This window comes from Molothrus ater, chromosome 3 (genome assembly GCF_012460135.2).
Source record: "Molothrus ater isolate BHLD 08-10-18 breed brown headed cowbird chromosome 3, BPBGC_Mater_1.1, whole genome shotgun sequence".
NCBI classification, from domain to species: Eukaryota; Metazoa; Chordata; class Aves; order Passeriformes; family Icteridae; genus Molothrus; species Molothrus ater.
In genome coordinates this window covers 13,221,693-13,235,467 of record NC_050480.2, presented here as the reverse complement: position 1 = coordinate 13,235,467, position 13,775 = coordinate 13,221,693, and the positions used below count along the sequence as shown (strand labels likewise).

Here is a 13,775-nt window from a genome sequence, read left to right as displayed (position 1 = left end):
TCTCATGGGATTTTGAAGAATTCAATTCACATGTGTTTTTCAAATCAAAGGCTTTGTGAAAAGTAATTTTTAGCATCTCACACCAACATTCTACCAAAACGGTCTTAATGTAAGTTAGAATAAGAGCCCCAGTCTCCATCACACCAACAGAATAATCCTTTCGTCTCAGCTCTTCAGAAGTTGACCAGCTGCTGGCAGGTTTCTGGCTAACATTTGAACACAAAGGAAAAACTCACAGAAGTCCAGATATATAATACCAAATTCATTAATTCCCAAGCCATTTCAGAAGCCAAAACCTCAAGTTTCTTGCAGAAGGCGGATTTTTGCTTAGCTTGCTGTCTTTTCAAAGTCATGAAAAGACATTTGGCACCCAGAATTCCATAAAATGAGCAGGTTTTTGTTTTCTCTTTAACAGGAGTAAATTGAAGGCTTTGAAGTGTCCAAGTGGTATGCATGAAGCTCTACTTGGCTCATTCCAAAATCAACAGAACTCTTTTACCACCTATACAGAAAGGGATGCTCGTCAACAGCTTGTCACTGTGCAGCAGAAACTTAACACAAGGAATGAAAGATGGGTTATGTGATTTGGCTGACAGACTCCATGACAATAACTCTAAAAGCACAGCAAAGATCAGTTCAGGACAAAACATACTTTATTGTACTGTAATGTCAGAAGTACAAGAAAAGTACTGCAGAGAACCATGCTAATGGCGCTTCCAGGGTCTGTGAAGGACAGAAGTACAAGATAATGGGGTACTACTGTACTCAGTGCAAAAACTGATTCATTTGAGGCACAAGTACACTATTGTTTAAGCAGCTTGATTCAAGCACAGCTCTGGTATGTGATCTACTCTGTTTTCTTTCTATGTGACATTTCTAGAACAAAGCTACCTTTACATGAAAGAGGCAGTAGATTCAAGTCAGGGGTGTCCAACTTGCCACTTGGCAACCAAAAAAAAATTAAGAAAAATACTCTGCATAGTCACCCTCCACATCTTAGTTTCAGATATGGAGCTGTGTCTAGAGAAGAAAAGTTACTCTGAAAGGTCAGAACCCAGATCCATTTGGCTGGGTGGGGTCCCCCCCTTCCTACGTTTGTGGGGAACTTAATTCACGTTGACCACAATTTATCCAATAAGAAAAAAAACCACAACCAACTCATATCTTGGGTAAGAAATCATACATATCTAACATTCAAATAAATTTCAGCCCTTGAGATCCTAACTTATGGCTTAAGACACAATGAAATAGTTTGGGCACCCTTGAGTTAAGTTAATGAACAGCATTTTTGCTAAAAAAGGCAAGCAAGATCACTGTTTTAAACAGAGCTGCCCTCTACAAGAACAAAGCAGGAATCCAAGTCACTAGTTACTACTAGGCTGACATGTACTGCTGCCCAGAAAGATAAAAACATAACATCACAATGAAAACGTTCAACAAAGTTGAAAGATAAAGGTTTCAACACCAGAAGCAGCATTTGAAAACAAGCTGTTTAAGTTAATCTTTTCAAGAGATGCAGATTGCATAACTCTACGCATGAACAAACATGCTGGCAATCTTCTCCTTTTACACAGCAGCTGTGTTTAACATAGGAAGTTCTGGGTTTAAAGAAAGCTACTTGAAGAAGAATTAAGATTTGCAATTCCCTGTCTAACTTAATGAGATTAGTAGAGAAACAAAAAAAAAATGACTACTGAAACAGTAGTTCCTCAGTGGATCCCTACCATTACAAACACAGCCGGATTTGTAAGCAATGCAAGACTAAACAGACAGCTATTACTTTATATTATTACTATGCTCATAAGTTACATCTGTTAAAGTTAAAAAAAGCCAAGCAGTTTCACCCTATTTCAAGGATAGTTTCCAATCAACACCAGTTTACATGGTGAAATGGGACTTCACGAATAAACAAGGAATGGTGACATCTTTGGGTCAAGAATGACAAGAAATAATGGGCTCTGTGCTACCAATCAACCTCAACAAGAATATGGCACATGGGCCAGCCCAAGCTGTACCAACACTGAACCTTTAGCACTCAGCACAAATTCGGATCTCTTCACTTTACTAGCAAACCAGGTGAAAAGGCTGGGTAAAAAAACCCCAAAAAACCAAAAACCTAACTAAAAACTTAAGCCAAAAGTTGGAATATACTTTTAAAAAAACATCTGTAGTTTTAAAATAACTTGATGCTGACATCAGTTTGTGCAAACTAATAAAAAAAAAACCCTCATTGAATTTCTCTCCAACAAAAGAAAAATCCTGCAAATATTTTCCTTTTAGCCCACTGTACCTTAAGATACAATCTCAAATCTAACAGATGTAAATGAAAGAGAGAAGAAGTTACAGCATCTGCACAACATTCTTTCTACAAACAGCTGCTGGAGGGAAAGTAAAATATAAAAGGAATAAAGAAAGTAAGGTTCCATCTGAAATATTCTCACAATCTTTCCCACTTTGTAGTCCATGAATCCGACTCTGATGCTAAGGTGACAGTGTATGTAAGCAGATTTTTTTGTTGATTTTATTACATTGGAGTTTTAATTGAAGAGAACCTGAGAAGGGACTGGGGCCCCTTCAGGAATTGTCGGATGGAACGTGCTCCTCGAAGCCCTCGCTCTCCCGGACCAAGGCTCGCTCCAGGATAACGCGGCCCTCCTTGTAGCGCTGGCTGTCCTCGGTGGCAAACTCATAGATCCAGCCCAGTTTGCTGTTGCAGTTCTTGCAGCTCACGTCCCGGACCATGTGGCGGCCGGTGAGCATGACCCGATCCTGAACTTCACTGTACTGCAGATTGACCACCTGGGACAAACACACAGGCACAGAGAACAGCACAGAGGATTAGTCTGCCTAGGGGAAACCTGCTCAATGACACACTTAGAAGGGAAGAGCCTGTGGCACCACACACAACTGAAAACTGCAGTGTAAAAAATCTCCTGTGTGAGAGAGAGGGTAACACCTTAAAGATGGGCTTCATAGTGATGTAAAACCCTCACATTTTAACTGAGAGACATGAATTGCTATCACAAAATATGCAAAAGGGCTGTGTTCAACTCTGGGTGAGAAACTCCCAGTGAAGAGCTTGTAAATTTGTATTAAACCACTTGTAATGTATGTAACTCATTTCTAGCAACTGAGTGATCACCAAGTCCCAGAACTCAGAAACAAAATATTAAAAGAGGTACTTCTTTAAAAATCTTGTGGTGCCTTTGAAATAATTACCTAAGAAACAGCCAGGGTCAGTGGCTGAGAATGTAGACATGAAACATGCAGCTTTTTGTGTGCTGTATCAGCAGTTTAAATATACTTGCAAACTTCTTTTGCAGCATCACCACAAAACCAGGATGTTTACTTCATTGAAAAGTTGATGTCAGAACTATACCCAAGCTTGATTCTAAAAGATGGGACTGTACTACTTTCTCAGCTTAGCACCTGACTGGTTCAAATGTACAGCTTCCGACTGCAGAAATGCAAAACCTCAAACTGCTGTAATGAAACCCTGCTATTTAACATTAAAAAAAAAATCTAACCTCCAGGATCCAGAGTTTATTCAATGAGGAGGAAATCTCTCAGTACTGGTAAGATTCGGGATACCAGAAGTCCCAGAGCAAAACACAGTTAAGACACTATTGATGCCTCTATCAACTCTGGCCATGGACAAATGGCTTATAAGAAAAAAACAGAACTAAAACAAAACAAAAACAAAACCCCCAAAACTAAAACAAAACCAAGCATTATATGTTCAGGAGCTTTGTGAGAAAGCAAAGGACAATTACCATTTTTTTCAATTAATCTAATGGACAAGTCTTTATGCAAGGTTAATAAATAATCCTACAATTCACTCAAAAATTTTGACATCTGTATGTCAATCTATTGAATCGAATAAATTAAAAACTCTTAAACTAAACCAGAGTATTACTGTCTGTAAAAAAGATTGTGATTGATTGTGGCAACTTAAGTTGCCAGACTACTGTTACATTAAATGTATTTCAGAAATTAAACAAAATATTATCTAGTTTTTTTTTTAACTGCATAAAAGTTAAAAAAACCTTTGGAACCCTTTGACAGATACCAGATACTCTCAGAGTGAATTTGAGGTTCATATTACAGAAGTCTCTGAAGTTGAAACTCCATCAATTTTGGCCTGAGGCCTCTACATACACAGTCTTCTTTACAGTCTTTCAGCATTTCAGACAAAACTAATTTAGCTAAGTTTCTTATCAACAGTAAATGTCAAATTTGACTTCAAAGACAGAAAAAAAAAATAGAAGTTAAAATAGTAATTATGCAACACTTTAGCCAAGAAGTTTTTTCAATCTTGTGACAGATCCATATCCCACAAACTCATTTTTCAAAAGTAAACAGCAGTTCCTCCAGCTTCTTACCAACCTTGTTAAAAAGAAAGGCCCTTCCTGTGGCCCCTGTAAAGCGAGTGGAGATGAGCTCGGAGCGGTTGGTCAGGATCGTGTCGCAGTTTGCGCAGGAGAACAGGCGAGTGCCACCAATGTGATCCAAAAAAATTCTTCCCATTTTTACAACTTATCTAAGTTTCTACTCAAGACCTGAAAGCAAAAAGAAACATCATGTAAAAAAAGCATTTCAGCAAAAAAATTGAAACTCCCAAACATCCCATATATATGTCAGAATATTCTTCAAACCAATTCAGCTAATGATTGCTCCAAGTCATTCCTCTGTTGGTGAACTGCTGAACTTACAGTCTGTCTTCACCCTCTCATCAAGACAAGCTATTTCCCAAAGTGACCATTTCACCAATAAAGATTACATAAATACAAACTAATTACATTAAATGAGAAAAACACAAACTGAAACCTTTAAAATACAATTCAGTGTTTTGCAGACCCCCTACTGGCCCCTACAGTTCTTAAACTCAGAAGCTTCCACTTCTTCTAACACAATACTGAAATTCTATTTCAGTACATTCCCAACAACTCACTCATCTTAGTCAGCACTAAGAAATGAAGCACTGAGTCACCAAGACAATTATAGCTTAATTTTCTCAAGTCACCCCCACCTTTTATAATACATATTTATTATGTCACTTCCCCATAGCTTTGCACAATTTATGACACATGATCACACAACACCACCACTCAGAATGTTGGTATAGCACCCTGGCTGCTGCATTTGACTTGACGCTTTGTTTCATATACAGACCAACATAGGAAAGATTTGGATGCTATTTCACATAATAAACAATCCACCCAGTCTTAACACCAGACAGTTTTATATACAAATGTTTAAAGTTGTCTAATCCAAATATAAAATACTGTGTAATTTATCCAAGGTATTTCCAAAGCCTTGTCACTAAAATACCTCAGCAACTCCAATGAGGGAAAAAAACAGCTAAAAAACTTTATGCAGATGACCTGCAGTGCCTGACACATCAGCCTCTTCACTGCTTAGGAAAATTGAAGTGTCTCACCAACTTGACACGAACTAACATAAATAACTCAAAGTGAACTAGTGAGTAGGCACAGAATGTATAGCCGAAAACTTAAATCATGAAGGATGATGTAACATGACAAAGGAATTGAATTATGATATTTCCCTTTCAACTGCAGAAGTTTTATGACTAAACTTCTGCAGTTAAACAAGTTAAATGTACCTCCATTTATGCTTCAGATGTGGAATCAGAAAAATGTATTGTCTCTGCTTTTGTCATGCACAGCAATGTAAAGTAAATCTGACACACTGCAATATTAGAATTGTGTGGGCTTTACTTTTCAGAGCAGAGACTGCCGTTCATAGAGAACTCAATCAAATTCTGTGCTCATCTAATTGAATATTCTAAGTCAAACACCATTAATAAGCACAAATACCTAATTTAAACTCATTTCAAGGTTTAGGGGATCAGTTTCTTAAAGTCTACTCTTAACATACACAAAGCAAATGGACTAAAACCTGCACCTGCACACACAGAGCTTAACACATCATTTTTACATCTAAAAATCACAAGTCACTGACATAACGATTTTTTTTCCAATTGCTTTATTTCACACTTTGTTTTCTTACAATGTGAGGCAACAAGAAGGGCTCCTAATATTGAACAGAGAGATTTTAGCTCAGGTTCCTTACCTTCAGATTTTTCAAATCACTATTAATCTTCTGTATCCCATCTGAAGGATACATAAAAATTAAAAGCAATGTCATGACTCTTCCTTTTAAAGGTGATATAATACCCATTTCTCTTCTTCAAAGGATAAATAAAACAGGTCTGAGTATTAGAGGTGTGATTCCACTCAAAATACGGAAAGTGTTTTCATTTATATTTCTCTAAGCTTTATACCTTTCTAATATGCCTTTATCTTTCCCAGCAACCAAAGCAAAAAAAAAAAAATTAAACATGAATAGTGACAAAATGAAAGAAAATCAACACACAATAAGTGTGAATAAACAAGTATCAGTAAAAGTCTCCAGCCAGAAGAAACCACAAATACAAGCAATTAAGGCAATTGTAACAGATATGCCCATAAGGCACTAGGCCTAGGTCCATGTGCCATCCTTCCTAACTTTGGATTATGTTATATTTGTGCTGATTGTATTGTGGATTCAAAACAATTAACTGATCATAAGTTACAGTAATGTGGAATCAGCATTCAAAGGGGTATTTCTTTCAGAGTAAACCCAATCCTCACCCTGTCAGTACTTTTAGAAGGTAACACAACATAAATCCAAACCTGTCCCTATCTCACTAAGAGCAACACACACACACATAGCCTGGTGTCCAGAACAGATCCTTTACACAGACTGACCCTGCACAGCATGACATTTTGAAAAATGCACCTAAACACTTCAAATGCAGTGCATCACCTGCCTAAAATCATAATTCGTGTCAGTGGCCTCAGAAAAACATTAGCCCAGAGACATTAAAAATAGAAATTAAATACTTCAGAAGGGAGCACAAGTGCAATTCTAACAAGCAAGTTCGAAGTCACAGCAACATTCAAATGTATTACTTCTGGATATGGCATTATGGCATGGACTGAAGTCTTGAGTCCCAAAGATCTCAAACATTAAAATAAATGTGAAAATAAATATATTCAAAGATGTAAGGCTGAAAAATCTGCCTACTAATACAAGGCCTAAAATCCTCACCTATTTATGTCACCTTCAAGAGCTGAAAGTAACCTAAACTCACAGCAGAATTTAACAAACCAACTGGTACCAGAATACGTTTTTTCAGAATACAGTGCATAAGCAAATCTATATTCTTGAAATAATACATATTTTAAAAATTTAGAAAATTTAATTCTACAGTCAGCACTGTAACAGTCAAAACAACATAGATTTTGTGCAAGTTTTCTTAAGAAACTACTAAAATACTGTAAGGTTACCAGAGTGTCTAACTTTTTCAAAGTAACCTCTACACTTAACTACCACCTGGTAGACTTCAGTCAAAATATATAGCAGGCTACAGCTACCTCTGACCTCAGTTTTGATTGTTGGATTCAATGAATCTGTAAGGGCGCAGCTGAAGCACTATAAAACTAGTCACCTTATGTAAGTCTTTATGTTACTGCTCACAGTAGTAAAAAGCAGGAAAAAATTACAAAATTACTTCAAGTAATGCAGACTTAAAATGCCACACTTTATAATGGATTTTCTAAAAAACCTAATATGGAAATTTTGCTTTTTCCTCTCCTGTAAAATAGAGAAACTGATTTCAACTTGAAACCATTTCACACTCTCCCCTTCCTTTTTCTTCCCCCAAGCTAAAAACACAGCATTCACTTATAAGGCCAAATTAGGAGTCTTTATCCACAGCAAGTACCTTCTTTCTCCTTATGTAAGGATGCTAAATCCTGTAGGGTATACTTACTGCACACAGGAAAAAAACAGAAGCACAACAGCACAAGGGGAAAGCAATTTTCCATAGCTCCCAGGCTCCTGCCCCTTACAAACACAAGTGGTGTGTACAAAGTCACCCAAGTTAACGCAGCAGATTTCTTTCCCTATAGTTTCACTACCAATTGGAAAGGTGCAGGCGTCTATTTATGTTCACACATGCATAAATGATCTGAAAAAGCCACTTACAGGCAGCTTTGATAGGCAGTGGGAGGGCTCTTTTAAATGAGGAGAAACCAAAGAATTGTGAAACATAAGAGCATTTCTAAAGCTTAAGATCCTCTAAACGGGGAGGAAAATACAGTAAGTGCACTTGGCCATTCATCCACTATTTACACTTAAAAACCTAGAAAATAACTTCCACTTGTCCAGAGAACCAGTCAGGTTCCCTAGTGCTACTTACAGCTCCAGAAAGTGACACTATCCCACCAATTCCATCATGCTACCAGCGGAATTTTCCGAAGTAGTGGACCAGGATCTTGGTTATTCACAAAACCAAATGCTGAGGAAAGAACAGATTTTTTTTTTTTTGGCTCATGATTTCACTTTTAAAATCAGCTAAGCATTCTTTACTGGGCATGTATCAGTGATGAAGTTCTAGCGCTCCTGTCTTCATGTAAATTACCAAACACAAGTGATTTTATTAAATGAATGGCTGCAATGTAAGAAAGGCAGACTTATTTACTTTCCTTAACGGGATATAAAGTATCTATTGCATGTCCAATCTCTCCAGTTCCAAGAGAGGGGTACTTCATGAACTGAGAGATGACAACACTTCCATTATTTAGCACCCAGACCACCTTCCTGAGAGGACCTTTAGGAGAGCAATCAATGACAGGTCATATTACCTAGCAGGTCAGGCTTGCTGACATTGCATGGTTTTGACAGTACATTATTCTGACAGCATAAACCTTGATACCACTTCTCAATCTCTCTGTGAAAGACTTCCTCCCTGCATGCTTCTCCCAGTGAGTGCATGGACAGACAGGAAACACAGGCACTGTGGCTGAGTGCTGTAATGTGTATTCCCAGAGCAGCAGCTCCCAAACTCCCCAAACACTTTCAGTGTTGATTTCAGCAACACTGAGCAACAACCGTATCAAAGGGCTGACGTTCAACAGCTTGATTTTGACCACTGTCTGCACACACACCCAAAACCACCTGAAGCATCACTTGGTTGGTATTTGTACTACCTCATCTGCCTATCTTCACCATCAATAAAGAATGAAAAAGTAACACAAAGTATTATTTATTAACATCTTTAAAACTAACAGTCAGTGTTTTCTTGTCCTGGAATGCATCTCTTGAAGACACAGGACCATCAACACTTGGGAGAGCCAGCAAGCACTTTCTCTATACACTGGACTGTGGATATTTCACAGGAGGAGCCTCAGAGTTGCTTCAGCACCATCTACTGCGTTCACATCTACAACAGAGAACAGCTGCTAGTTAAAGGACAAAAAACTGTGACCGCCTCTCTTTCACCATTTAACCAACGAAAACCATTTTCCTTTGTGAGAAAATAAGCATTCTCTACCCTCTGGCAAAGAGTTATGCATTCCCCTAAGCACACTGAAACATTCTCAAAATGTACTTACCCTGAACCAGGCTGAAACTTCATAACGGCATCTCGGGAACTGGGCTTCAGTTTCCTCTTCTCATCTCAGAGATGGACAAAAGAGGAAAGAGAATTCTTAGCACAACTGCACAAGACCAAACATTAAAGAATCATAAAGGAAAAAATTAAACTTGCTCCTTACCTTCCCAGGTTTCCCTGCTCACAGGTGGGGGCACATCCAAAAATACACACGTGGTCAGTCTCTTGGGAGGTCAGAGATTCAATGTCCACCACCAACTTCTGCGACTGTCCAAGTAAACAAGGCCTGGTCTCTGCCTACATGCAGAATTGAAACCACCACATGTAGCCAAATGTGGAGAGAAAATGAACTGGACCAGCATACAGTGCTCTTTAGAGCCATCCAGCTACTGTATCAAACTGCGAAGGGAACTGAACACAGTCCAAAGACCGAAGAGGCTTTGGCAAAGCCCAGATGCAGGGCACAGCACCCACCAACAACAGGCTGCCTCGCAGGATGAAAACACCCTTCTGCAAGTTGCAGCAGTGTAATTTTGTATTGCAGGGTGCAGTAGTGTCATTTCCTATTGCAAACTGCATTTTTTTTCTTAGGTAAAGCAAGCACTAGGACACTGGCATTTAAATTTGTTTATGTCATATTGGTGCAGGGAAACACTAATCCAGGGTACTCTGTTTCACATTTACAGAGAGCAGAGGCACACAGAGATGGGCACTTGTTTCTCATACAACCCCCCTATCTCAGCATCTCCCACAGAGTAACTTAAACCCTCACAATACTCTTGCTAGATAACATATAAAAGTATTAGTTTACAAATGGTATCACACTCAGATTAATTTTCTTTCCCACCACTAACTACAAAGAGTCCAAAATCAGCAACTAGACCTGTCTCCCTGCTTCTTTTTCCCTTCATTTTCTCCTTTTCCCTTCCTAATTACTCCACTGTTTTTAAGAAAGCTGTATTTCCTTGTTTTGTAATAAATTTACTCTTATGCTACTTAAGCAGTTGAGACAACTTTTATCTATGAATCCATTCTGCAACTTCCAGAAAGCTAAACTACACATTTTCTGTTTTTATTAATTTTAGTGCTGAAATGATACAAAACTTCATCCAAAGACATCACTGATTTCATGAGTCATTAAAAATGAAATCCAATAAACAACCTTTTAAGAAATGGTGTAAAGACAATCATCATCCAAACCAGCCACATCCAGCTGGCAGAAAGGGTTCTAATACACTAAGTGCATATCACGATGAGATTTATATATTAACTAGAAAGGTCCTAAATGTAGATAAAGGCTCCAAAATTAGAGATCACCTTGCTAACAAACATCCATGGTGTACAGGCATTTCATGTACACATTTAACAAGTAATTTTTAACTTAAATCTTGCTTAAGGGAATTACGTATTTTGGTGAGAGCTGAGCAACCCAAGATTTCAACACAGGTCAAATGTTAGTAAACAAATATGAACCAATGACCTGACTTGAACACCACCCCTTCAAGCTTGTGATGATTACCATGTTAAATACAGATATATAAAAATGTGTACAGCTCTCAGTGTGTGGCAAGTAACAAATACAGCTTGTTCTTGTCATCTTCTCTGTTGGGCTTTGAGATGCAGTTTCATTTGTCCTCACACACTTTGCAACCACACTTGAAACTCACTCGTCATTATTAAAATCTATATACAAACAATAAGCTCTGCATCTCTAAGTAATTCTGTAACTACGGAAGTGAAAGTAGCAGATGACAGAAGCCTCCACACAATACTTCTGAAGACTACTTTAGAAAAATTGAGCAGCCCTTAAAAACTGACAGTTTTGTTTGTCACACACTTGAATTCAGCCATCCAGAAAGAGGCTCTATCTAAAAATATACATAGGATTATATATATATATAGCAGTTACATATATATAATATATATATAGCAGTTACATACAGTCACGTGAGGGAATGTTTACAACTGGGGAGCAAGTTCCCCGCCTTTCAGTCATAAACATTAGTTAAGATAATGGTTAATCCGGAGCCATGAGTTGCTGACATCAGGAGTTGTTCTGTGATACCACTTTCGAAAGAGCCCTACCCTGTTTCTCTCTCATAAAACCGTGTGTACTTGCTTTGTTATTCCCTCAATCTAACCCTAAACACGTGTTTATTGTTTAAAGAAACCAAAGACAAATAATTTATTAAATTGTACGGCAATACCAGTCCAAAACACGGCCTTTATTCTTAAATAAATACGCTGGATTAATCTAACCTACATCTGCTTGTGCAGGACAGCTGAGGGCTGTGCACAGAGTAACAAATGAAGCAGACAGACAACAGTCTTATTTTTGCTTTGACTTAGAACCTTTCCAAAAGCGCCGGCAGAATATTTCAGCTCCCTGGGAATCCATACTTCCACTGGGAAAACCCCAACCCGAGCGCTAGCAGCCGAATGCGCCTCGCTGCTGAGCGAGCCGCCAGCACCTCCACAAAGCAAACAAGCACCGGGGCTGGCTCGGTGACAGCTCCCGGCGGGAGGCACCTGTGCGGGGGGACACGGGGCTGCTCCGCCGGCCAGCGCTCAGCAGCGAGGGGCACCTCCGCCCGGGGAGAGGGGCGATGCGTCAGGCGCCGCCGCCGCCCCCCGTGCCACAGGGCAGGGCGGTTCAACCCCCGCGGAACCTCCGCGGCCGGGCCCGGGGGCGGCGGCTGCGGGGGCGCCGCTGCCGATCCCGGAGCCGATCCCGGTGCCGGTGCCGCGCACACACAAAGCCGCGCGCGCGCGCGAGGGCGGGCCCCGGCCCGGCCCGGCCCGCGCGCCGTCACGGGGGCGCGCGCAGCCAACCGGGGCCGGCCGGGCTCGTCCCGTCCCCCCCCACCCCCCCCCCGCCGCCGCCGGGCGCTGCCGGGAGCGCAGGAGCCCTGACAACAAACAGCAGGAAACAGCTGACGGGGAGGCACCGCCGCCGCCTCCGCCGCACCGAGGGGCCGTGCCCGGGGCCCACCGCCGCCCCCCATCCCCGAGCTGCCCCCGCTCCCGCACTGGGCCCTGGCACGGCCCCGCGCCCACCCGCTCGGGGCCCCGCACAAGAACCGGCCCGAAAAGTTGCCCAGTGCTGGGCCGGGGGAGGAAGTTGTGTCGGCGGCGACGGGGAGGGGGTGCTCGGTGCCGGCCCCCGCCGGGAAGGCTGGGCGGCGCTGGGAGACGCTGACGGAGAAGGAGACGCGGTGGGGGAAGGCCGGTGCTTTGTGGCGGCGCCGGGTAACGCACCGGGTCAGGCAGGGCCGACCACTGCCCCTTTCCGTGCCCGTCGCCGGACCGGAGCGGCTCGCCCGGGGCTCTGCCGCGGCCCGACAGACACAGCGCCGCGACGCGGCGGTCGCCACCTCCCTCCCCAGCCGCCTTGGCCTCCCCTGCTAGCGCGGGGCGAGCGCGGCCCCCGCCCGGTTACCTGGCTGCGGGGAGCGGCGGCGGCGGCTCCGTACCCGGTGTCTCCCCCGCCCTCCACGGCCCCGGTGCTCCGGATCGGCCGCGCAGCTCCGCCCCGCCGTGGCCCCGCCCCGCCTGTCAATCAGCGCGGCGAGGCCCCGCCCCTCTCCCGCCCCCTCGCTGCCGCGGAGGCCCCGCCCCTGCCGCCTCGCGCTCCGCCCTGCCCCGGGTCGCCTCACGGCCGCGCCCGGCGGGGCATGCCGGGTCACAGAATGGCAGAATTACAGAGTTATAGAATTACGGAATCACAGAATCATCGAATCATCAAGGCTGGAAGAGACCTTTAATGTCATCTAGTCTGATCATCCACCTAGCACTAGCACAGTAACCGCTAAATCACTACACCACAGCACCCAGCACCATGTCCAGAAGCCTCTTGAATATCTTCAGGGATGGTGACCTCCCTCGATAACCTATTCCAATGCCTCACCATCCTAACAATGAAAATTTTTCCCGTCTATTCTGAATCTTCACGGTCTCAGTTTAAGGCCCTTTCCTCTGGTGCTGTCACTGCAGACAGGTCAGAGAAGATGGGCCCCCACCTCCTACAGCATCCTCTCAGGCAACTCTGCAGAGCCATGGGCTCTCCTCCACCTTGAACAACCCCAGCTCCCTCAGCCATTGCTCACAAGATGTGCTTTCTAGACCCTTCACGAGCCTTGTTGCTTTTGCTGGCCACGCTCCAGCACCTCAATGTCCCTTCTAAAGCGAGAGGCTCAGAGCTGAGCACGGTGCTGCCAGCAGTGCTGAGGGCAGGGCCAGGGCAGTGCTCAGTGCTGCAGCCCAGCTGTGGGGGGCTGGAGGCAGGGCCAGAGCTGGAGCCTTGTGGCAGCGCTCA

The 13,775-nt window shown here is 42.6% G+C and overlaps 1 protein-coding gene across 3 annotated transcripts; it reads right to left on the bottom strand.

Moving 5' to 3' along the window:
- Positions 1 to 631: 631 nt before the first annotated feature.
- On the bottom strand, positions 632 to 12,993 carry YPEL5 (yippee like 5). Of its 3 annotated transcripts, XM_036380170.2 has the most exons (7): positions 12,900 to 12,993; positions 9,624 to 9,757; positions 9,462 to 9,525; positions 9,136 to 9,289; positions 8,267 to 8,365; positions 4,387 to 4,559; positions 632 to 2,799 (listed from the first exon to the last, which is right to left on the bottom strand). In XM_036380170.2, exons 6-7 carry the CDS (start codon positions 4,525 to 4,527, stop codon positions 2,575 to 2,577), a joined length of 366 nt encoding a protein of 121 aa, XP_036236063.1. In that variant the 5' UTR covers positions 4,528 to 4,559; positions 8,267 to 8,365; positions 9,136 to 9,289; positions 9,462 to 9,525; positions 9,624 to 9,757; positions 12,900 to 12,993; the 3' UTR covers positions 632 to 2,574. The 3 variants fall into 3 exon arrangements, with proteins under 3 accessions (XP_036236063.1, XP_036236064.1, XP_036236065.1); XM_036380171.2 differs by lacking the exons at positions 9,136 to 9,289; positions 9,462 to 9,525; positions 9,624 to 9,757 and having other exon boundaries at positions 12,900 to 12,974; XM_036380172.2 differs by lacking the exons at positions 8,267 to 8,365; positions 9,136 to 9,289; positions 9,462 to 9,525; positions 9,624 to 9,757.
- Between the last annotated feature and the right edge of the window lie 782 nt (positions 12,994 to 13,775).

Coding starts and splice junctions, on each gene's coding strand:
- YPEL5 (XM_036380170.2), bottom strand. CDS start 4,527: ATGGGAAGAATTTTTTTGGATCACATTGGTGGCACTCGCCTGTTCTCC. Junction 2,800..4,386: donor GGGCCTTTCTTTTTAACAAG/GTTGGTAAGAAG, acceptor TGTTTGTCCCAG/GTGGTCAATCTGCAGTACAG.